The 24487-nt window shown below is 41.8% G+C and overlaps 1 protein-coding gene across 2 annotated transcripts; it reads left to right on the top strand.

The window, feature by feature from the left end:
• The first annotated feature begins 799 nt into the window (after positions 1-799).
• DDX58 (DExD/H-box helicase 58) lies at positions 800-23974 on the top strand. 2 transcript variants are annotated; one of them, XM_032676227.1, is made up of 18 exons: positions 800-1135; positions 1256-1387; positions 2843-3021; positions 4824-4974; positions 6767-6892; positions 7727-7840; positions 8791-8944; positions 9818-10076; positions 10791-10953; positions 11367-11468; positions 13650-13807; positions 14440-14575; positions 15460-15608; positions 16845-16935; positions 17651-17821; positions 19318-19469; positions 21292-21441; positions 23133-23974. In XM_032676227.1, the coding sequence occupies exons 1-18, from the start codon at positions 1030-1032 to the stop codon at positions 23427-23429; spliced, it is 2790 nt and encodes a 929-aa protein (XP_032532118.1). In that variant the 5' UTR covers positions 800-1029; the 3' UTR covers positions 23430-23974. The 2 variants fall into 2 exon arrangements, with proteins under 2 accessions (XP_032532118.1, XP_032532119.1); XM_032676228.1 differs by lacking the exons at positions 21292-21441; positions 23133-23974 and adding an exon at positions 20526-21226 and having other exon boundaries at positions 828-1135.
• Positions 23975-24487: the final 513 nt, after the last annotated feature.

Below are 24487 nucleotides of genomic sequence, written 5' to 3'. Positions count from 1 at the left end.
CTTTAGAAATAGGTGGAAGAGACAGAAGACTGCAGAGAAGGGATATTGAATACTTGAGAGTAAAGATGGACTAGAGAACAGTAGAAAATACAATGTCAATGCCTTCTTCAAAGTACCACCTCCTGTCCCCTGCTATCCCCTGCTGTTCCAGTGCAAGCCCATCACTTGTGGTCTTGTGTTGCCAAGCCTTTAGAAAGCAGGTATCTTGTTTTGGGCCACTACCTGTTAGTCATCTGTTTGAATATGATGCATCCACTCTACATATTAATGGTTAGAGGGAGGTTTGCATATGTCATGTTTAGCAGCATTTCTGAACTGTGGGTGCTTTCTGCTCTGCAACACGATGGCCCTCTTTGTGAGCCTTCTCCTCCTTTGATGTCCACTTCCCTGATACAGTTTTCAAAAACTTTAAGTACTTCTATCGTTTAAAAACCGGGATACAGCCCATAAAAACCCGTATAGGGCTTTCTGAGGGCGGAAAGGAAGAAGGAGTAGGGGATGCCTTTGCTCCTATTTCCTCGCTGTGCTTTCCCAAACCTGCAGCCGCAAACGGGGCTGGTCAACAGGCTTTCCAACCACGTGCATGGTCGGGTTTGGGGGGGGGGGTTTGCTTGGTCGGGGGTTTTTTATTGTTGTTGTTGTTGTTGATTGGTTTTTTTGTGGTTTTTTTTTTTTTTTTTGGTTGGTTGGTTGTTTTGGGGTGGTTGTTGTTGTTGTTGTGGTGGTGGTGGTGGTGGTTTTTTGGTTTTTTGCTTTTGCTGTTGCGTAGGGCAGACGCAAGCGCAAAGCAGCGTTTCCCTTCCGTGCCGCTTTCTGTTTCTGTTCTCCAGCTGGCTTGAAGTTTCTTTTTCCCGTCGCTCCCAGCTTGGGGGCGGCTTCCACTTGCTCTCTGCCGGCTCTCTGCCGGCTCTCGCCGTGCTCTCCCAGGGCTGGGGCGGGTCCAGCGCACGCAGCCGGGAGCGGGACTGGGATCGGGATCGGGATCGGGACCTAGAGCGGGGCCGCCGCCGGTGCGCAGCCGGCCTCGCCATGACGGCGGAGGAGAAGAGAAACCTGCGGTGCTACAGGCGGTACATCGAGAGGATCCTGAACCCCGTCTACATCCTGAGCCACATGACGGACTGGCTGTCGGACGGTGAGAGCCGGCAGCGCCCGCTGCCCCCAACCCCGCGGGTGGGAGGTCCCCGCTCCCTGCCGCCTCCCTCCAACACTTTCCCCCATCCCTCACTCTCTGCCTGTGCTGGGCTCTTGCTAGAGATGAAGGAGAGAGTGCGAAAGGAGGAGGAGAAGGGGGTGACGGCGGCCGCCGCGCTGTTCCTGGATACTGTGCTGCTGCTGGAGGCGGAAGGCTGGCTCCGGGGCTTTCTGGACGCCCTTGTTGCAGCAGGTCGGTCCCCACTCGCGAGCGTGGGTTTTTTGTCCTCTTCTCCCAGCCCTGCCGGCGCCGCAGGTGCCGCCCGCGCTCAGCCGGGAGCTGGGCAGAGCAGCCCGGCGCGCCCGGGATGTGCAGGGTCACCACGCTGGCCATGGGCTTCTGCTGTAGGTATTGCCACGCCAGGTGAGATGCAGTAGGAAAAGGCAGGTTGGCGGAGGCTGGAAATAAAACTGTCGGAAGGTGTGGGGAGGCGCCCGTGTGTGAAGGAGTTGGATTTGCCAGCTTTCCTCTCTGCATGGATATTCTATCATAGATTGTTGTTGGTGATATATTAGATATCTTGAACCCCAAAATCTCATGCCATAGGCCGCTTCGGGTTTAATTTCCTCACTGTTAACTATTAATAGTCATAGGATCTCAGTGAATAAATATTATAAAATTTCTTATCATTTGGACATAGCCCGGTCTTCCCTTAAAGCAAATACTAGGTCCAGAGCAACTTTTTACCAACCTGTGACAGCCCTAATTTCTGAATTGCAAAAAGTTCTTCCTTGAACGTGCTGATAGTGTTCAATTTGGTGTATATTCAGCAGGAAACTGAAAAAGTTAATTTGCTGATTTCAAGTACTATCCCAAGTACTTGTTAATTGGGCTCGAGACTAGAATTTGGGATTAATCTTATTTTTGGCAGATGCAGCGGTAGGCAATAATTAGTCTAAAGACACAGTGGTAAGTGTATACATCATTCTCCTGCTCCTCCAAAAGAAAATAAGGAGTTAGGCAAATTCCTTCTGTGTGCCCACAAGTTCCTCTGGGACCCAGATCTGCTTTTTTCCACCCCTCAAGCAAATCATACAAGTCCTTAAAATATGCTTCTCTGCCACTATCTTTTCCAGGACAGCTATTTGATGACTATCTAGGCTTCAGGTGTCTGCAGTGCTGTCTGTTAAGGACTGACTTGAATCTAATACAGTAGGGATTTTTGAAGAAGGGGGAAGCCGAGGGCAGGACTAAAAGATAAATGACTGGTAAATAAAAGGGCACTAAAGCATCTTGTGATTCTGAATAGTGTCCTGTGCTGTGAGAAATCCTCTGAAAGAGTATCATGGACTGCAAGGCTCCAAGGATTGTATGATCAAAACACAGGGGTGGTTATGGTTGCTTGAGTGATGTGACCTGTAACATTCTGTAACTCTTTTTCCTATTTGCAAGCATTACTGTTCCTTTAGCATAGGGTTTTTTTCGTGCTAGACATACAAAGAAACTTGTATTACCTTTTTCTAAGGGAAAATAGTCACTTATTAAATAAAAATTGTTTGTGGTTCACCTAGATTTTCATCATTTATTGGGCAAAATAATTTTAATTTCTCCAGTGTGGCTGAGAAAGCAGGGGTTTTTTCAGCTTGTTCCTACCTATTCTAGCTGGAGATTGAATTCACAGTAACAATTTGTCTCTTTTTCTGAAAGGTTACACTGGACTGGCAGAAGCAATAGAAAACTGGGACTTCAGCAAACTGGAAAAACTGGAACTGCACAGACAGCTGTTGAAGCGGATAGAAGCAACAATGCTAGAAATTGACCCAGTAGCACTCATGCCTTACATAAACACATGCCTGATAGAGAGGGAGTGTGATGAGATCCTGCAGGTATGGTAAAGTCCTGGTATTTGCTTATTTTTGCTGCAGAGAAGTGCTGGCTGCCTCACCCGTGGGATGAACTGGTGCCCGTGTGACGGCTGGCTGGGCAAGGAGGATGGCTGGCTACAATCCCCTGGGGAAGGACTTTCTTTCCTCTCCCTAGAGGAGGCCTTGCTGTGTGGCTGCAGCATCCCACAGCAGTGCTGTTTGCACTTCTCATTCTTCACCCCTCTGGCTTGGTGGACAAGGAGGCATGCAAAAGGATGGCAGGCAGGGAAGCAGGATTGGGTGGCTTTGGCATCGACAGTGCTCAGCTGTATATCTTTGTGGAATCCAGTCTCACATGAAGAGATCTCAGGGGCTCTGCAAGGTGCTACATTGCAGGGGAATGGGTGCCTTACTATGCCTTTGAAATAGACCCCTTTCTGGAGCATTCACACTCCATTAACACTCCTAAAAATACAGATCAAAATAGACAAAGTGGCATTTATGTGTTGCCTGCACTGATTCTTTCTTGTTATGGGATTTGACATAGTCTATTACCTTAACTGTAGCAACTACTAGAAACTTTGTGTAGCTCTTTGGGTTTTGTCAGCACCCAAAGGTAGTGTGAAATGGAACTTCTGGTCTGAAGTCAATAGCTAAATGCTGTGTCACAGAATTTGATAGCATTTTCATTGCCTTTGGATGTGAAGCTGCCATACTGCTACCCAGTTCTAACTCAGTGCTGTTATCAGTGACTGATAATGAGTGATGTTACCAATGATTTACTGGTTAATAATAAGTACCAATGCCCTCTGAAGGAGTGTGTAAGGTGTTCTCACTTCTTATGACTCCCGAGAAGGTTGGTTTGCAACTTTTTTGTTTTTAAAGTGCTGTTTGTCTATGGAGGTACGTAACGTTTGGAAAGCTATGGCATCTGACCGAAGGTCAGCTGTGCCATAAATTTTGTAGCTTTGTCTTTCGCTATTCTGGAATGGAATCATAGAATCATAGAATCAGCTGGGTTGGAAGGGACCTCCAAGATCATCAAGTCCAACCCTTGATCCAACACCGCCGTGGTTACCAGACCATGGCACTGAGTGCCACATCCAATCTCATCTTAAAAACCTTCAGGGACAGAAAGTCCACCACTTCCCTGAGCAGCCCATTCCAATGGCTGATTACCCTCTCTGTAAAGAGTTTCTTCCTAATATCCAACCTAAACCTCCCCGGCACAGTTTAAGACCATGCCCTCTTGTCTTACTGATAGCTGCCTGGGAGAAGAGATCAACCCCCACCTGGCTACACCCTCCTGTCAGGGAGTTGTAGAGAGTGATGAGGTCTCCTCTGAGCCTCCTCTTCTCCAGGCTGAACAACCCCAGCTCCCTCAGCCTCTCCTCATAGGACTTGTGCTCAAGTCCCTTCACCAGCCTTGTTACTCTTCTTTGGACCTGCTCCAGCCCCTCAATGTCCTTCCTGAACTGGGGGGCCCAGTTCAGTCTCAGAGGTTTATGGCAGATACAGCTTATTACAAGGACCTTTCCAGATGAAAATTCACCGATTATCTCTGTGATGGTTCAGGGCTTGTGAATATTTGAGCAAATAGCCTACCTACTGATGTAGTCCAGGTAAGTTTAGTATACAGCTAGGCTGGCAGAATTGAACCAGCAGTAGGTAAATGACTGAGTTTTATTGGAAAAGCTTTTATTCAGTGAGAAGGAAATGCAATTTTCAGCTGAACATCAAACATAACAAATCAACTACCAAGCAAAGAACAGTGCTTTTGATCACTCAGAACCTACAGCAATTTCTGTTTGTGGTGCGTGCAGATTTGTGAATACAGAAGCAAAGCAGCGGGGATAACTAAACTCATTGAATGTCTCTGTCGCTCGGATAAGGAAAACTGGCCGAAAAGTCTTCATCTGGCATTGGATATGGCAGGATATTACAATGCAAGTGAACTGTGGAACTTAAGAGAAGGTAAATTTTGAATTGTTTTTATGATGCTCTTTTCCTGTTCTTGTACCAGGCAGATGAATTTTTTTTTTCAGAAGAATAAGACCAATTTAAAAGGATACCGTTGGACTACCTTGCTTACTGTTGTCTAAAAATAAAATCCTTTTTAGAATTTATTTAAAATGTCTTTTATGTAATATGAAATACAGGTATTATCCTATGAACAGTCAGAAATTAGTTTTTTGAGTATTTTTCCTCTCCTTTGATTAGGAATAATGCCTTTTTTTGGTTATCAGAATCAGACAGCACAGGCTCTGAAGACACAAAACTAGCAAAACAGTTATTTTCTTCCTTCTCTTCAGTATTTCCCCTTTTGCCATCTTTTTGGTTGCTTGAGTTGCAATAGATGCAATATTTTCTGATAAAATTTGATTAGTAATTTGATAGTCTAGAGTGATACATTTCTATGATCTACAGAGCAGATCATACAGTTTTTTCTTTGACAAATTGATAAGCAGCCCTTACCAAGTGACTATGTCCATATTTTGTAAAAGTTCAGAATTGCCTGTCATAAGATTTTGCTTTTGTCATTGAATTTACCTTTCCCTACTTGAAAAATACCAATAAGAATAGCCTGCAGCACAGGAGAGTTTAGAGCAGAATACATTATTTTGCCACAAAATAAATTATTTTAGATAAATTGGACTGTATTTCTTCATACCTGTATTTGCTGTCTCCCAAACCCTAAGTGTTTGTTTAAATTGTTTTAAATTAATGAATGAATTAATTAATTGACTGGGACAAGCTATATTTAAGTGATTTATTAAGCAATATTTCTCATTTTTAAATGTTTTTATTGCTGTAGTCAAAGGGTGTAATTTCTTATCTGGAGATTTGATTATTATATATGTATAAAGTTATATGCATACTTAATAGATTTCTAAATAATTGCATGTAAAATAATAGATAAGAATAATACCTACATGTATATAGATATTATTTTATATAGCTGGTGGCTATAGATATTATTTGGTTGACAGTTATATTTTATAAGTTAAAGATATCACTGTCTTTTGGGGAAGCTTCCTGCCAATTTAACAAAGCCAAAGTCAGCCTGTTGAAGAAACATTGTCTATACTGGAAGCATTTTCCTGCTAGCAGTTAAGAAGCGTTGCTAGTAGAAGCTAACTGCAGATATTGTGTACTTTCTGGAGCTGGATTGGGGTGCAAATGTGCTTGTTCTCCCTCTCCAAAAGCAGCACTATCGTGATCATGTGTTTTGCTTGCAAAGAAACTCTTCATGCAAAGCCCAGGGATGGTTCTTTGAGAAGGTAATAATTATGAGGCCAAAGAAAATTTTAGCATCTTTGTAATCTCCTTCAATTATAGTGTAAGAGAAAGAATGGAGATAGTCTTACCATTTCTGGGTCCTTTCAGAAGGTGGGGAGAAAGGGAGAACAGAGCTTTGAATTTACAAAGCTGCTTTGAACTCCTAAGTATTTTTCATGCTTGTGGTTAATGTCCATGTTACACAGTGTTGTCTTGTCGGTAAACACAGAGGATATCGCTTTCCTCCCAGTCTGTTATCTCCTTTGATTTTTAATGGATAGCTACACATGCACCAAATATGTGGTTCTTTTAAACCCAAGATTCTCAGTGCTATCAATCTTCTTTGAAAGGGAGCCTGGATGCAGCATCATTTTATGTTGTCTTTCTATGCCAGCGACCAACTCCATCTCCTTGTCATCACAGCAAATATAACATTTTAAAATCAAAAGGATCAACAATATGCTTTTTTTCCCCCCCGATTATACAGATAATGGCAAAGATGTTGATGGTGAAATGACAGGTGCCTCTGAGAATTGTTTTGAAACCACAATAACATTTGCTGAAGAAGCAGAGTGTGATAATAATCTCAGTGAAAATCTTTCTTCGTGTTCAGGTAAGACTTAAGTATTAAAAATAGTTTGTGGTTGGTATTCTCCATTTTGTTAGACTCCTGAAGGACATGGATGTGGTGTGCCACAAAGGAAGGTACTGAGGAACTAGTACAAATCTCTGACTTGAGTTAGCTGTCTTCTGTTTTAATGCTTAAAGGGTCTCATGCTAGGCATTGCAAATGTTAGGGGTTGCCTCTCATTTATCACATTTCTAGTGAGAAGTTCTTCTGTCAGCTCATTATCAAAAAGGTCTCCAAACACCAGACTGTTGTTGCTGCATCTCTTCTCTGATATAACTACTTCACACATGATGAGATATTAACCAGTTTAAAGAGCTGAATGTGGCTGCAAAGGATCTGTGCAGTGGCTGTCATATCTTGTATGGCAAATTTTGCTCCACCAGTGGTTTCTAGTTCCTGTTCCAGAAGTGCAAACCCTCTGAAAAGACCACAATTTAAGAGAGTAATAACTTCAAAAGTCTGTAGAGCAGAAGGCTGGAAGGAATACTGTGCATACATTTGGGGAAAAATAATTCCTTGTGGGTTTTTCCTGAGTTGAAAAAAAGGACAAGATTAAGTGAGAGTTGTCAGCCAAGACCTTGAAATTAGTTCATTTTAGGAAGCACAGTTGAGAGGTAACAAAAGTATGCCATCAAACCTACACAAAATTCATGTTTGGGGCATCTGTCCTGTTAAAAGGCTGTCGGGGAATGTTCTGGGTGGACTGCAAGGGCTCTTCTACCCTATCTATCATTTTACACAGCAGCTGTATGGGGCACAATATGTTTCATGCATTTCTGTTGGAACACTCTTCACAAAAACATGGTTCTTTCCTAGGAATGGTCCATCGGTCTTCATCTGTTTATGAACCAAAGAAGGCTCGAAGCTACCAGATTGAACTTGCACAGCCTGCTATCAATGGGAAAAACACATTGATATGTGCCCCTACAGGTAGGAAAATAGACATTTCTTAGAAAGATTCTCTTAGTGTAGATGGCTATGAAGGATAGGGAAGGGTAAGGGTTTAAGTCAAACTTTTTCAGCTGTTTGTATTTAAAAACAGTCTTTCTTGCAGTAGATCCATATCTAACCTGAAATTAATAGCCATGGGCAGCACAGAGACTGAGCAAGACAGGTGTTCCTCTTGGCACTTCGGTGCCTGTATTCAGATTTCCGTGTTCTGACTTCCACTTTCTCAGTCTCTGGTGTGGATTTTTGAGGTAAAATCAGTCACTGATCTTTGTAGACATTTAAGAAATTTGACTTGCAAGTGGAAGGAAAAATAGGACGAGTTAGCCTGAGGCTCCCCTGTTTTCTCTGCTGCAATGCCTACAACATCAAGACAGCACAGAAATTTTGCAGTAGCTCAGGGCTGAGTTAAGAAGATTGAAGTTAGCAGGCAAAGACAGATCAATCACCTTTCTTTGCACCCATGTTTTCCATGTTATTAGCCTAATTTTCCCCTAAGCCCTGGAGAGACAGGGACAAAGAAGAACTCTGGATGGCCTGCACAGTGAGCCTGAGTGCCAAAGGAAAAGAAGTGTGTGAGGAGCAAGACTGCATGGGGAAGGAAGGAAGCTGAAAGTGCCCAGTGTCTATACCATAGTCTGGTTTGATGTAAGAGCAAAACTAGATTCAGTGATTTCAAAGAACTCAAATACAACTGCAAATGGGTATTAATTTCCCTCTGCTTAGTGGTCTTTACTGACTGAGACTGTGAGAGAGAACAGATGATGCTGAATAAGCAGTAAGCATGTGTTCAAAAAAAAAAGAGAGTCTGGAAGTGTAACAGCCCCCTTGTCAACTCCCCTTTGTTACAGGGCATCCAGATGAGACAAGCTACTGCTTACAAATGCACCCTTTTGTATTAGTGCTTTACCTTTCATGTTTTTTATTTAAAGGATCTGGAAAAACTTTTGTGGCGCTTCTGATTTGTGAACACCATTTGCAAAACATGCCCTCTGGAAAAAAGCCAAAAGTTGTCTTTCTTGCAACCAAAGTGCCAGTGTATGAACAACAGAAAAATGTATTCAGACAGCATTTTGAAAGAAGTGGGTAAGTGTAATTCTACCTGATTTCTTCCTCCACAGAAAATATACTTCCCTTTAGGTCACCTGTAGCTAGGGGCAAAACATAACGAGTTTACTGGTGAACAAGAGTGTTTCATGTTAACATAAGGATGATGCCTAGCTGCAAGAATGGCAATGCTATGGCAGACTTTGTTTGGAGAATCTGAAGTCTGCTTTTGAAAAGTTTAAGCACTGGTTGTTGCACATCTATGGAAATGGCTAAAGTATCTGTGCTTATCTCTCGGAAAGGGTGAAGTGTATTCTGTCTTGAGATTCCTTTCATCCCTGCTTCCAAAGATGAGGCAGTTCCAGGCAGCAGCAGTGAGATTCCTCTTGTCATTCTCAGAGTCTTTCTTTTCAAATTGGAAGGAACCAAACTGCTTTGATTTTTCAACCTCTAGTCAGAAAATGAAAGTCCATCTCTCAGATGGGACTGAAAATTGCTTAGAGGGGCATTGACAACGTATAGCTTCTGATTTTGAAGGACCTGATTACTGAACATCAACATATATCTCCTTATAGCTTATAAGAAAAGGAGACTGCTGAACAGAAAACAGTCCCGTGATACCAGACCTATACAGAAAAGGGATGTTACATGAGAACTAACAGATGCACCTTAAATATACAAATTCATCACTCTTCAAATCTAATATATTTCAGTTAATGGTAGTTGAAATCCAGTTGCTTACCCTCAGCAGTTTCCTGTCTCAGCTTCTGTGATCAAACTGCCTGCTCCAACTATTTGACATTTAGAACTTAGTAACTCCCTTTCAGGCTTGCTAAAAAGTCCATTCTTCTAGCTTTTTTTGCCCTGCAATATACCTTTTCTCATACCCTATCTTTTGCATCTTCTTCCCAGATATTCTGTTCAAGGAATATGTGGTGAAACAGTTGCAAGTGTCTCGGTAGAACACGTTATACAGGACAGTGACATCATTGTGCTCACGCCCCAGATTCTTGTGAATAGCATCGAGACTGGGATCCTTAGGTCTCTCTCCATCTTCACTCTGATGATATTTGATGAGTGTCACAACACCACAGGCAACCACCCTTACAATGTGTTAATGACCAGATACCTGGAACAAAAATTTAACTCCCCTGCAAACCAACTGCCTCAGGTAAGGCCCGTGCTGTCAGGGGTGGAAACATTAAAGAAAAGTATTTTGCAATGCAGTCAGCAAAGCCTGAAGTCTTTCTTGCCTTTTGTGCTGATCCAGTTCAAACTTCCATTTAACAATGGCTGCAAATTGGAACAGTAGCATCTGGAACACTTTTTCATTCCTGGACACCTCCAGGCTTTTTTCCCACGTTACATCTTCTCTGCAGCTGCCAAGGACTGTTCAAGCATGACAAGGACTGGAGTACGTGAGAGCAAACAGGAAAGCTGAACCAGAAAAAAACATGTAATTTAGTAATCTTCTTGTCACCTCTCCATTGCTGTCTTCTGTGACAATAAAATGGAGCCACTGCCTCTCCTGGCAGGAGGATTTCATCCAGCTGAGAAGACATCTCTTAATGAATGCAAAGGATGGTTCTAGGGGTGGGTTTGCTGTTTCTCTGTGTGATAAGCAGTGACAAATACAGCTGTTTATGGGTACAAGTGGCTGGATAATTTATTTTAAGTTTAAATACTTTGAGTGCCTTGGAGAAGGCACAAGCGCAGACAAGATTTCGCTCTCAAGGTTTCATGCTTGCCTCTTGTTTACTTCTGTTGCTTGTTTTATTATCTTGTATTTGAAGATGGTGGCAATTTGGTGACTGGTAATAGTGTCTCCTGTTTTTATTCCATTTGTGACAAAGGAGCAACCACTGCTATTCATGTATGTGCTCAGATTGTAGGTTTAACTGCTTCTGTTGGAGTTGGTAATGCCAAGAACATCAAGGAAACTATAGAGCACATATGTACCCTCTGCTCCTGCCTTGACATACAGGCCATATCCACTGTCAGAGAGAACAAAGAGGATCTGCAGAGATTCGGAAACAAGCCAGAATCACGTAAGCACACTTCGTTTTTATTTTTCTGTGAGATGCAAAGCACCATGATGAAGGCAGCTATCCAATTCCCCTATTTTTAGATTAAGGTAAAAGCTTAAGACTAAGCTGGAGCTTTGCTTTCTGCTAGCTTGAAAGGAGTTTAGGCTTGCACTTCATTGTTGCCCTGCAGTAAGGCAGTGCTCACTGGGCACATTTTCTCTTTGCTGTAATCCACATTCTCTGGTTTTTGTCCAGTTCTGCCAGTGAAGGCTGGGGGCAGTTTCTTTCTGTGCAACTACAATACTCACGAACAGTAAACCTGATTGTGATTGCATAGAGCACCATAGAGAGCATACTTCTAGACAAGAATTTGTTCTGTGCTGCAGAAAATGTTTTACTTACTTAGGCCACTGACTTCTATTTCTTGTCTCTAGATGTCAGATGGGTTAAAATGCGAGCTCAGAATCACTTTGCAGACATTATCTCAGGTCTGATGTCTGAAACAGAGGCGATGATGAGGAAGATTTACTCATCAGGTAATTTACTCAGAGGGTAAGATTCTGTAATATGCCTGTACTGCAGTTCAGTATTTAATTATATCAGTGTGAATCCTATAGCTGCTAGAACAGTCACTCCTTTTCCACTTCCTTTCTACTTAATTTTTAACTTGCCTTTAACCAATATTTCCTAAATAAGAGATTACAGATAGGACAGTCAACTATTTTCCTGTTATATATGACTAGTTTGACAATCAGAAATCTTTTTGCCTGAATTTCAACCTGTGTTTCATGAGCTAAGAATGGTGTGCTATTGACACTGTCAAATCCTTCTGAATTAAAGAATCTGAAATAAAGGGGCTTGCATTCAAAATGCAATGAGCTGGATTTCTTTGATGAGAGGTATCTGTATGTTCTTATTTAAATATTTCTGCAACTCCTTCATACCTAAGTCTGTCTCTGTTAGGAAAACAAGAAGGGTCACAGTTATGGCGCTACTTTGGATGTTGTAATTTCTTCCTTATAGCAAAAGTTTATTTTCACACTTGCTGCTCTGACATTTCTTGTATTTTCTCTGACCTCTGAGTTGCACTCAAGAGTTATTTCTAGGGGTGCCCTGTCCACCTTTTCTGGTCAGCATTCCCTCCTCTTTATACCTCTGGGTTACCCCTACTTCCAGTGTTTACCAGGTCTCCATTATTTTCTATTGAAAAGGATTTGAGGTAGTTTTCTAGAGTAGGATCTGTGGAACATGAACAACACCAGAGAGAGGATATGGCCACCCAAGAAACTAAACAATTGTCAGTAGGATTCCAGCTTCAGGAGGTATAGTGCAGAGAGGAAAATGCATGACTATGAGAAGATCATTAGGTCTCATGATCTTGACACCTAATTCTGCAGTCCTTCAGAAATAAACTGGTCTTTTCTGCTTTTGCAGAATTCTCAAATGGTATCCAGTAAGTGGCTATTATAAAAAATTTGAGCTGAAGGGGTACAAAGTAGAGACCCATGGATGGCCATGCTCAGGATCAGTCTTGGTCTCTCCAGCTCTGAATTAAAGGATGTTGTCTGTGCTTAGACTGGCTTTAGCACACTGACTACAGTGCCTTAAGCCTGTTTACCTCAGTTCTAGATTTCTTCCCCTGCCCTCCACTCCACTTACCAGATATTTGAGAGTGAACTATATTCTGGGGTTTGCAACAAATGTGGGTAGAGCCCTTCCCAAATCTTCGTTCGCGAAGCCTAACCATGATATGATGATGATATATTCTGAGGTAGGAAGGGAAAATTAAAAACTTCACCCAACAAAAAACCCCTCCACCCAACAAAAAAAAAACCCAAACAAAACAACCATCCCAAGAAACCCCATCAAATAACAAATACAGTGAGAATTTCAAAGTTCACTTTAACTTAAGCAAACACTTCTGAAGCTTATTTCTGCATCACAGTTCCTCTTGCATGAGTGCCATTGGCTTCTCCCTCTGTGGACCCTCTGATTACTGAAGTCTGTGAAGCACTCAGGCAGAGTATGTAGGCAACAAACAGGTACTGCCTAGTTCTGCTTCAAACACAGGCCCTTGGATAATACGCTTGTGGACTTTTTGACAATGAATACTTAACTGTTGAGTAGCTGGTAATTCAAGGAGCAATGCACATGCAGGTTTTTGAATACTGTAGGTTTCTTGTAGGATGTGAGCTCTAATTTTGTTGCTAAAGTCTCTGCAGATGTGTATATGTACACAGATCCTCAGTGGAATTGTACTGGGTTAATTTTAGCCTAACATCTGGGTATATGTTGAAACACAGGGAGTGTAGAAGACACAGACTCTTCACAGATGGTTCTCAGAGGCACGACAAGAGGCAGTGGGCACAAACAGAAATACTTAAACATCAGGAAGAACTTTTCTGCTGTAAGGTGGTCAAACACTGGAACAGGTTGCCCAAAGGAGTTGAAGTCTCTGTCCTTGGAAGAACTCCAAGTCCATTTGGACATGATCTGGAGGGACCAGCTCTAGGTGATCTGCTTTAAGCAGAAGGTTGAACTAAAGATCTCCACAGATGCCTTCCAGACTCAGTGGTTCTATGATTGTATCGTGACAGTGTTCTTCTGCATAGGCTTTTCAGAGCCAGCATTAATGGGAAGTGTGTTATCCTCTAGCTAATGGTTATTACTTACTAGTCAAGAAGAACAAATGTGGTTTTTTCCTCCTTCTTTACTAGATACTATCTCCCAAATCAACAAGAATGATTTTGGAACACAGAAATATGAACAGTGGATAGTTCTCACTCAGAAGAAATGCAGACTGTTGCAGCTGGCAGATAAGGAGAAGGAGAGCAACATTTGTAGAGACCTTTTCATTTGTACCGAACACTTGCGGGTAAGTGTGTATCTTCTTTCCTTCCACACAGAGGTGGAGTCATTCTATTCCTTCTGATACACCTAGAAGCAGGGGTTGAACCTGATTGCTGTATTTAGAATCATAGAATACACTGAGGTGTAAGGGACCCATCAGGACCATTGAGTCCTGCACAGGACACCCCAAGAGTCACACTGTGTGCCTGAGAGCTCAAACTCGTCTTGAATTCAGGCAGGTTTGGTGCTGTGACCACTTCCCTGGGGAGCCTGCTCCAGTGCTCAGCCACCCTCTGGGTGAAAAATCCTTTCTTGATATCCAAACTAAACCTCCCTTGACTCAGTTTCATGCCATTTCCTCCAGACCTGTCACTGGTCACCAGAGCAAAGAGATCAGTGCCTGCCCCTTTGCTTCCCTTCATGAGGATGTTGAAGACTGAAACAATTAGACATAGGCTAAAGCATAGCATGGAAGACTTGTGTCTTAATATACTCACTAAGAAAAGATTAATGCAGAGGAGACTTTGTAGTGCTTGTGTTGTCATGGAAATGGAAGAACATCACAGGTTTTTAGTACTTAATCTAGGTAAATAAAATCTGTGTTCATCCTGTCCCATGAAAAATGAGGCTTAACTGTGTATGTCTCTTTCTGAGCAGAAATTCAACGATGCTCTCATTATCAGTGAAGACGCACGCATCGAAGATGCTTTAGCCTACCTAAATGAATTTTTCACAAATGTGAAAAATGGACCATATACAGAGTTAGAGAAGCAACTGACGGACAAATTTCAAGGTATTTCCCACAGTACCTGTGACAATTGCAGGGGAGAAGAGAGTTTATGCTAGGACGGTCCGGGTGTTTTCTTCAGAGTAAGTGCAGTTGTTTTTCCTGAAACGGCACTTTTCAGAAGGTCTAGTGTCTGTGTGGGTGCAAATGTAGTGTTAGAGTAGGGGGGGACAGACACTTATTTTCTGGGACTGCAAGCCTCTGGTGCAAGAGCTAAGAAAACAGTAGCCATTGTAGCTGGATGCTGTAGTAGGTTCTTAAATGCCTGACCTGGAGATAAGGCAGCAGTATCCTTCCAGGTGGGCCCCACAAGTATGGCAATACTCTATGATCATGGATGCTGGCATCATTAGATAAGCCAACATACAATGATCAGTGCACTGCCTGGCCTCCTGTCCAATGCTCCTGGATAAATCCCAGGCTTCTGGGTAGAAGCAGGGAGCCCTTGTACCCTTCTGATTGAAAGTTAGAGGTGGCACTGTTCTCTGCCTTCTGATTTAGTTAGCAGTGGGCTATATTCCAGCCTGTGTTCTGGTGTGTTGCAGTGCTGATTGCAATTTTAAATCACTGGGCTGTCTGCCTTTGTGTGTCCATTTTTTCCTAAGGAGAAATAACAGTGCTCTGTGCAAGAACTAATTTTGTTTTGTTGCTGTGTTTTGATGCACAGTATATCACAGAAGTTCTCCTGTCATTTTGCTACAAAATGTGAGAAATTCATAATTTTGTTTTTTTCCTGGGAGTTTTGTTGCATTTAACCAACAGCTTTCTCTGCTAAAAAGAGAAGCTAAAGAGAATATGTGTGGTATTTGAAAGTAGGTTTGTGTGGGAGTTCTGCTTTCTGAATTAAAGGAGGTAAATTATTCAAGAGACCTCTTTTTTTTTTCTTTCAGAGAAAGAACCAGAACTGACTGCCCTTTCAAAAGATGAATCAAATGAGAATCCCAAGCTGGAAGAGCTTGCTTCCATCCTGGACGAAGCATACCGCTACAACCCACAAACTCGCACTATTCTCTTTGCCAAGACAAGAGCCTTAGTAGCTGTAAGAATTCCCTTTTAAAGCTCCTAAAGTGGGAAGTGAGAAAACATAATGCCTCATCTGTTACCCTTCCCATTTGGATCTGAAATAGAAAAATATGCATATACTTGATCTTCCTAAATTTATCTTTTTTCTTTTTCTGAAAACTGTGGCGCAGGGGTGGCGTCTTTCATCACATCTTACTACATGTCATAGTTGATTGTTAAGCCACCAGATTTTTACTTTAGGTCTAAAGTCAGTTTTAACAAGATGTGTTGCAAGAGTTTTGGCTTTAATGTGGCAGTGTTATAAATCAGCAGCTCTACTCTATTACTGATGGCTCGTCAGGAGGTATTTATACGTTTCCCAGAGGATTTGTATGGGTGTAAAGGAGGCTTGTGTCCTAGCACCTGTTTTTGATTAAGAAAAAGGAAAGACTTTGTAGAGCAGATGTTCTCTGGACTCTTCTTATCACTTATCTATTTCATACTTGGCTAGGATCAAGGATGTAGGCTGGATGACCTTTTTTCTCCCTTCCAATGCCTTGTTCCCAGAAAATGTTCATGCTTGAAGTAAATGTCCTGCTAATCATTAGCTCCAGTAGCTTTAAAACATTTACTGCAAGGTATCATTAGTCTCTGGCTACTGTCAACAGATTTATCAGCTGAGAGACACAACCACCTGTTTTATCCTTGGGTATAGACATGCTGGACGAATTGCAAACCAGAAAAAAATTAAAGGCAAGGTAAAGTCCAAGCTAACAATACCAAGCATCTGCCGGCAGCTTTTCAATTCAGATTTAAAAGCCTACCATGACTTGGCTGAATTTTGTTCTTCTGTAAGAGCAGTTTGGAGGCACTACTTCCACTGCGTAGTGAGAAAGTGCAGTTTGTAAATAGCAGCTTCTTTCCTCTGATCCCAGAGGTGTAGCAGTCAGTGATCTGTTTGTTTATAAGAGAAAAAGGCACACTTTTTAGCAAGGAAAGGCTTATTGCCCTCTAGCCAGCCTTTAAGTTGCAGGAGTAGGAAAAGTGGAAATCAGTTGTGGCATGGTTCAATCTGGCATCACAGCTGTGACCCTTCCTTTCTCACCTATTATAAATATTCCCTCCTGATACACAAGTTCCACCTTCTTTCCTGCTTTTAGTTCTTCTTTTGGAAGTATTAATTTTCTAGGCAAGCATAGGCAAGCTCTACCTGTCTATCTCAAACTAGCATTTAACCTGGACAGAGGATCTAACTCCCTGATTTGCTTTCCAGGCTTTGAAGAAGTGGATGGAAGCAAACCCTCTACTTAGCCACATAAAGCCAGATGCGTTGATGGGTCAGGGAAGAAAAGAACATAAAACAGGTACACAGATTTGCACTGAGATATAACATAGGTTAAACCTATGGAGGCTATGCTGCTAAAATGGTTCTGCTTTTCCTGTGTTCGTCCTCTGTGCTCTTAAACACAGGAAGGTCATGCAAGTTTGCACTTGTGTTCTTCCATATCTAGAAGACCTTTAACCAATTCCTAAGTAGACCCTTGCCTTTTCTATCCAGAATCTTTAGTTAAAGCAGTAGTAACACTGTCAGTAGCCCTTTTCTGCAAGATTCTTTTGCTAGTTCAAAAGCAGTTTAGAAACTTCACTATCATGGCTTCTTGTGATTAATTCTAGTATTTTCCCTGTTCCTTTTATAGATCCCTCTCTTATTTTGTGTTTGATAGAACAAAGACATTTTAAGGTAAACAGAAGTTACAGCCAAAATGCTTTATCTACAGCTTAAGTCAAGAGTTAGCTTGGGTTTTAACTAAGCTGTATGGGTCTCTCCAATAAAGATCAGCTGGGTGTTTTGTCTGAAATGGTGTTTCCTGGGATGACAATTCCTGTGACACAACAACAGCAATCCCTGCTCAGTGGGTATAATACATACCCAGCTGCATATGCAAACTTAAAGTAGTTTTCCAGTTCAAGAGGACATACTAATTTCTAATCACTTAAATAAGAGCAAATGCAGGTATCTTGCTCAAGATAAGAACTCTTCAGCACTTTTTTTCCTGCCATTGTTCTCTGTTGCTGTAGGTATGACCCTGCCAATGCAGAAGGGTGTGCTGGATGCCTTCAAAACTGACAAAGACAGCAGACTGCTAATTGCTACATCTGTTGCTGATGAAGGCATTGATATTTCTGAGTGCAACCTTGTTGTGCTCTATGAATACTTCGGTAATGTCACCAAAATGATCCAAGTCAGAGGTATGGAATGTTAAGAGCTATTACTTTAGAAACCTGTTTGGGCCTAGAAATGGACATGAGGTGCTACTGAATGGCACACTGGAAATACTGTAGTAATATGTGCATGTCTTGCTGTTCTTCTGTGCCCCAGAGCAAAGTCAGATGAATGATGGGACGTGACAAATTTGTTCACGGAGCCGCATCCTTGATGTCGTGTGACTTTTCTTTCACCAGGCAAATTAGCCATGCTGCCCTAGGTTATTGAACTGTTGAGGACTGATACCTCAAGTAGATAATTTTACAAGTAAGCAGAACTATGGCTGGAAGAGCTGTAGTCAGAAATAGTGCAAATCATTCTGTGACAAAGGACTGCTGTAATGGAGTTTCATGTATTGCCTTGGCTTCTGAAGGCCTTCCCTTGCCCACTTACCAACCCAGCTCCTCTGGGGTACCTGAGGCCTTCACATGTGCAGACCTCTAACATTTAAGACCAAAAAAAAAGGCAATATCTTGGCTTGTCCAAAGAAGTATGTCAAGAATTTGGTCTTGAATTTTGGTGATTTTACAGTACGGCCAGCAGAGGGGAATGAAGAGCCACATTAAATACTCATTTCTGCTTAACATTCCTAAAGAGCATAAAACTGCCTAGTCTTTCAAGGGTGCATCTGGAATATTTTGTACTCTCACCCAAGTAGTTAACACTGTGACTAGACAAGAAGTGATCTCCATTGTACTCGGTCTTCTGTTTTCAGGGTTTGTGTCCTGTGATTTTCTTATCTTTGTCTTATAATGAAATAATTGGCCCAGAATTCACCTGTATGGGTGAAAGGATAGTGTTTATTCATAAAAAGCCATAAAGAGTCCAAAGGAAACGGGTTATGTCAGTTTTAAACCACATACAGTCATGATTTTTGTGGAACTGGAGCTTGAGAGGAAATGTGAACACTTTTTATAAGTGAAATACTTCTAAACTGGTATAAGATCCCTGTAGTTCTTAGTTTGCATGTGTATCAGCAACAAAAACCAGGCAGGCAGCAGTCAGCTGGCAGAGATGGCACTTGCTTTGTTGTCTCTTGTCAGCACTGTATATCCAGTTTCTCAGGTTTTTGTGATATATAGGTTTGGGGTTTTTTTAATAGACACCAATTAGCAAGGCAGAAAACTAATAAGTAAGACTGAGATGAACTTCTTCCCTTTATCTTTTTATTTTACACCACAAGAAGAAAGCAAGGTGCTATACAATAATTGAATTTTAAAGCATGCCTGAATCTAGCTGAGGGAGGCCACAGAAGCAGGCACTACAATACTGGCTGGGGTATATCCACGAGGATGCCTGGAATGGGACATCTTGTTCTGGTTTGTTATTGAAGAAGAAAGAGCTGAGAGAATGTTTTCTAGAAGTAGCATTACCTGAATCTGAACACTGGAAACAAAAGCAGCCACGCAAAAGGCTCTTATGGCCACATTTGCAAATGTTGTTAGGAGTAACTAAAGAGAAAAAATGTGTTGCTGTATAGGTCGTGGAAGGGCAAAAGACAGCAAGTGCGTCCTTGTGACAAGCAAAGTGGAAGTGGTTGAGAATGAAAAACAGAACCGTTATAAGGAAGAAATGATGAATGCAGCTATTGAAAACCTGCAGAACTGGGATGAAACAACATTTGCAAGAAAGGTTTGTGATTTGTGCCATTTTCACACTCAAATCTCACAGGCATTACCTATTGAGCCTTCACCTGTCTACGGCCATGTAATAACCTGAGGAAGGTGTTCATTGTATTTGATTTCAGACAAAGGCTAGATCAGCAGAGAAGGCACAGTGTGTACTGCTTGCTTGCAGAATGTCAGCTGTAGTGTAACTGCAAAAAACTTACAAGTTGAGGTAGAATTTATGACCTGTTGCTTATGAACAGAGAAGGACCTGTGGGTGATGTGACAGTTGGAGGCTGTCTTGGGCACGTGTACAAGGATGCTGTGTTGTTACACAGCCAAAAATCAGAAGGGCCAAAGCCCAACTAGAACTTCATATGGCTACTGCTGTAAAAGACAATAAAATGTTACTGTAAATACATTAACAACAAAAGGAGGACTAAGGAGAATCCCCATCCATTACTAGATGTGGGGAGAAGCATAATGACAAAGGATGAAGAAGAGACTGAGTTACTTAATGCCTTGTTTGCCTCAGTAAGACCAGTTGTTTTGGGGACACCCAGCCCCCTGAGCTGGAAGACAGAGATATGGAGCAGAATGAAGTGCCCATAATCCAAAGGGAACTGGTTAACAACCTGCTACACCACTTAGACTCACACAAGTTTGACATGCAATGGGATCCACCCATGGGTACTGAGGGAGCTGGCAGAGGAGCTCAGAGAGGCACTTTCCATCATTTATCACCAGTCCTGGCTAACCAGGGAGGTCTCAGGTGACTGGAGGTTGGCCTGTGTGACCGCCCATCTACACAAAGGACCAGAAGGAGAATCCAGGGAACTACAGGCCTGTCAGCCTGACCTTGGTGCCAGGGAAGGTCATGGAACAGATCATCTTGAGTGCCATCACCTGTACAGGACAACCAGGGGATCAGGTCCAGACAGGATAGGTTTAGGAAAGACAGGTCAAGCTTGACCAGCTTGATCTTCTTCTAGGACAGGGTGACCTGCTTGGTAGATGAGGGAAAGGGTGTGGTTGGTGTCTGCCTGAACTTTGGTAAAGCCTTTGACACCATTTCCCACAGCATTCTCCTGGAGAAGCTGCCTGCTCATGGCTTGGGTGGGTGCACTGTTCATTTGATAAAAAAATAGCTGGATGACTGGACCCAGAGAATGGGGGTGAATGGAGTTAAATACAACTGGTGGCCAGTACCAATGGTGTTCCCAGAGCTCAGGGGAAGACTGGAAAAGCCAGTGGCAGCCACTCCAAATAAAAAGGCTTTACACAGTTCTGCCATATTCCCTTGGACTTACAGATTTCAGAGACTGAGAGCTGTGCCCTCTGGCCTTGGTGAAATTTCTTGTCTCACCTCCAAGGTTTGGTATGGCTGCTTCTTCTCAGAGGATTCTGTTTCTGCATTTGGTTCCCAGCTCCAGTGGTTGTTTCTTCTTTCTCTACCTGCACTTTCTGTGGTCTCTCACACTTGCTTTCCAAACCATGAGCTTCCCAGAGCAGCAGCACTACTTGTGCTGTAGGGAGTTTCACATGACTTAGTCTTCACACAGACTTAAGAGCCTTACAAGCAGAGAGGTCATAAGGGGCTAGAGGGGAAGGAGGAAGAGACAGCATAAATGCTGTCCATCGCATAGTCTTATTCTAGTCCTACATTCTAAACCTGGCAAATAATACCATGTTCTTTCTTTGGTATGAGTTGCTAGAACAAGGCATGTTTTGTTTTGTTTGCTTTAAGTAATAGGTTCCTAGATGTTACATATCCTGAGTCATGTTCAAGCTGACATTGGGGCTTCTCTTAATTTCATAATGATCTTGATTTTTATTTATTAATAAAGATACGTGACCTGCAAATGAAGGAAAAGGTATTACGAGATTGCAGGAAGAAAGAAACTATGAAACATGAAGTAGTGGAAGGGAAAAAGAATCTTCTGTGTGGAAAATGCAAAGCCTATGCCTGCTGTACAGATGACATCAGAATTATAAAGGTATGGAAACACATCCACGAACATCAGGGAAGTCAGCATTATTGAACCAACAGCATTGGTAATCAGTGTGGAAGTTGGCTATTTTGTGCAAACTGGACCACAAATGCAATTCTGAGTAAATCAGTAAACCACAGGAAGAGGTGTGACTTCTTCTATAGTCCAGTATATTAGTTGATGATGTCTAAGGTGTGCAGATATATATCGCAGGAATCACTTCAGTTTTCCTAAGCCCCTTTGAAACTGACAAATTTTGTGGAAAACCACCTGATCTTCAATTACATAACCTATTAGTGTTACTGCTGGATATTTACCTTCCTGATTAGTGTAAGATTGGAAGGCTCCCTGCAGTTGAGAGATTTCTGTCAACTAAAAATTACCCATACGAGGTTCTGAGATCAGCCCAGTGTTTAACTCCTTGGCTTCTGGGCCAGTTTTCAGTTTTGAAAAGCAAGGTAAACCCTGGTTTCACAAGAGGAACCCTTTAATTCTTCAGTATTACTTTGTTTTCCATTCTTCAGGTAATTCACATTGCTTCTATGTATCTTACAGAGACATTCTGATTGTACTCTTTCTGAACATCAAGATGTTTTCTGTAGACCAAAGAAGGCAATACTCTTTACAATGGAAAGTGATGATCATGGAAGAGAGGCTTTTCTGGGCACTCTGAGCCTCTATAGTTCTGCAATTTGTTCTCTTGAAGCTGCTTCTATTTGTCCTGCTCTTAAAAGTGCACTTGTGATGTGATAACAGGCTTCAGGCCACAGCTGAGCATTACAGAGTGTTTGCCTTCAGGCACTTCCCTTATTCATCAAGAAAATATTTTTGTTTTTACCAGCTGTTTTTGGAATGTAGAGGGAGTTCACTACTCCTCTGCACAGGCAAGATGCATGGGCAAGAAGTTGGGAATAGCTCAGCTTTGTGAAAACTTGGTTACATTTCTTTGGCAACTCTCAAGGGGTATCTAAAGCACCTCTGACTTTTACTTCATTTTATGCTGCTGGCTTATCACCTATACCTGTGCAGATTGATCCAAGAGCTCAGAAGACTCCTCAGTAAGAGTTTTTGCTTAGTACTCTGCAAATAAGCCCTCAAACCATTTTAAATAATGCCTACAAACTGAGTTCTGTCATAGTTCAGCCTATATATTTTATGGAAGATGCATTTTCAGGAGGATCTAGCATTTTCAGACTCCAGCGCAAATTATAAATATGCTTTCAAGTAAGGTTTTTAATTTCTGCAATCTTTGATTATATACATTATAAGCATCAACTGTAGCTCCTTCATCTTGTTAGGGCTGTTTTTTCTACCACTCCAAAGTAATTGCATCACCCCTCATGGAAAGCAGGAGTCTCTCAAAGTTGTCCATTGTCTGAATAACTCTCTTATGCACAACGCTCAAATACTGCAAGCATGGTTTCTTAAAAAGCTTAGTAATTTCAAATATATATAAGCTGGTGACTGGTTATACAGAGCAGTTTTTTTTTGTTTTGATAAGCGTAGGCCTGGGCCCTGGTATTCAATGGATTGGGGGGGAAAAAGAGCAATGAGTAAAAGGGGCTGGAAGGTGAGCCTCCTGCATGACGGGAATCACCTTAACAGGGAAAACATACTTGAGAAGGGAAGAGGAACATCAGAAAAAAATGAGGAATGTTGTTTCTATTACTAAGTACTTCTGCCATGTGTTGTTTCAGGACTCTCATCACACTGTCCTAGGAGATGCATTCAAGGAGCGTTATATAATGAAGCCTCACCAGAAACCACGTCCATTTGATGTTTTTGAGAAAAAAAGCAAGATGCATTGCCAAAAAACTAATTGCCAGCATGACTGGGGGATCACAGTGAAGTACAAGACATTTGATAATCTACCAATCATCAAAATCAGAAGCTTTGTAGTAGAGGACATTGAAACTGGGACACAGATGGATTTTCAGAAATGGAAAAATATTAATTCTTCTTTGAAGAATTTTGATGAAGAAACATCCAGCTGAACTCCTCATTTTAATGGATATATCACCCTACTGCACTCAGCTGAAATACTGGATGATTATTTTTCATTTATAAAAAACTTTGTTCTTTATGCTGATATGCTGGGCCCCTCGTCCACATCTGGCTGGACTATAAAATGCTAGTATGGCCACTAAAAAAAATTTGCTATATAATGAAATATTTCACTAGAAGTTTCACGAGAAGGATAAACATGTGCCTAAGTATCTAGATCTGAATTCTTGTGGCTATGAAGAAGCTGGTCTGAAAAAAAATAAGATCAAGATGAACGACTAACATGAAACATCTAACTTTAGGTGACAGGCCACAGCTTCAAGAATTTCCGTGTGAAGCAGCATCTTCTTTGTTACTACTTACTACTGGCTGGATTACACCTCCATGCAGACAATATGGCTTACACGTACAAACACTTTAGGCACTATTCTAGCTACTTTTAAAAAAATTACTTTTAATGTTATTTTTATATATATATTCCTTCTCTCTAAAAGATGCAAGGACTCCCTGAAACAACATCTCAGCCTTGGCCATATTGATCAACATAACGGGTCTACTCTGGCCTCCAATCGGGAGGTCTGGGGACACACCATCTATAACGCTGCTGATGCTTTTTGAGAAAGCACGCAGGATCACCCTTGAGGAGAAAAGACAGCGCAGAAAGAATTGTGTCTTGCAGAATTTACCACCTAAGGAGTCTTTCTGCTGTGCCTTTTGCAACTGGACATGCCTGTCTCGGTATTGGCCTTTTTAGCCACCAACACACTTGCAACAAACGTGGGTAGAGCCCTCCCCGCATCTTCATTTGCAAAGCCCAGCCATGAATTCCTTCTCTCTAGTCAGATTCCAGACCTTTCTGGGAAAAATGGAAATTGCTACAATTATGAAACATTGTTATATTTGTACCCTTTAAAGCACCTGCTGATTCTACACATTTTCAATGAGGTTAATATTCAGTATTTCTGGAACCAGGAAGAAAGACATTTGCAGTTTACTTTATGCATTTGATAGTGTAATAAGGTATGTATGTAGAATTATGTGTCCAAAA

This window comes from Chiroxiphia lanceolata, chromosome Z (assembly GCF_009829145.1).
Source record: "Chiroxiphia lanceolata isolate bChiLan1 chromosome Z, bChiLan1.pri, whole genome shotgun sequence".
NCBI classification, from domain to species: Eukaryota; Metazoa; Chordata; class Aves; order Passeriformes; family Pipridae; genus Chiroxiphia; species Chiroxiphia lanceolata.
Note: the sequence above shows the minus strand (reverse complement) of the source record. Positions and strands in the feature narration are given on the sequence as shown.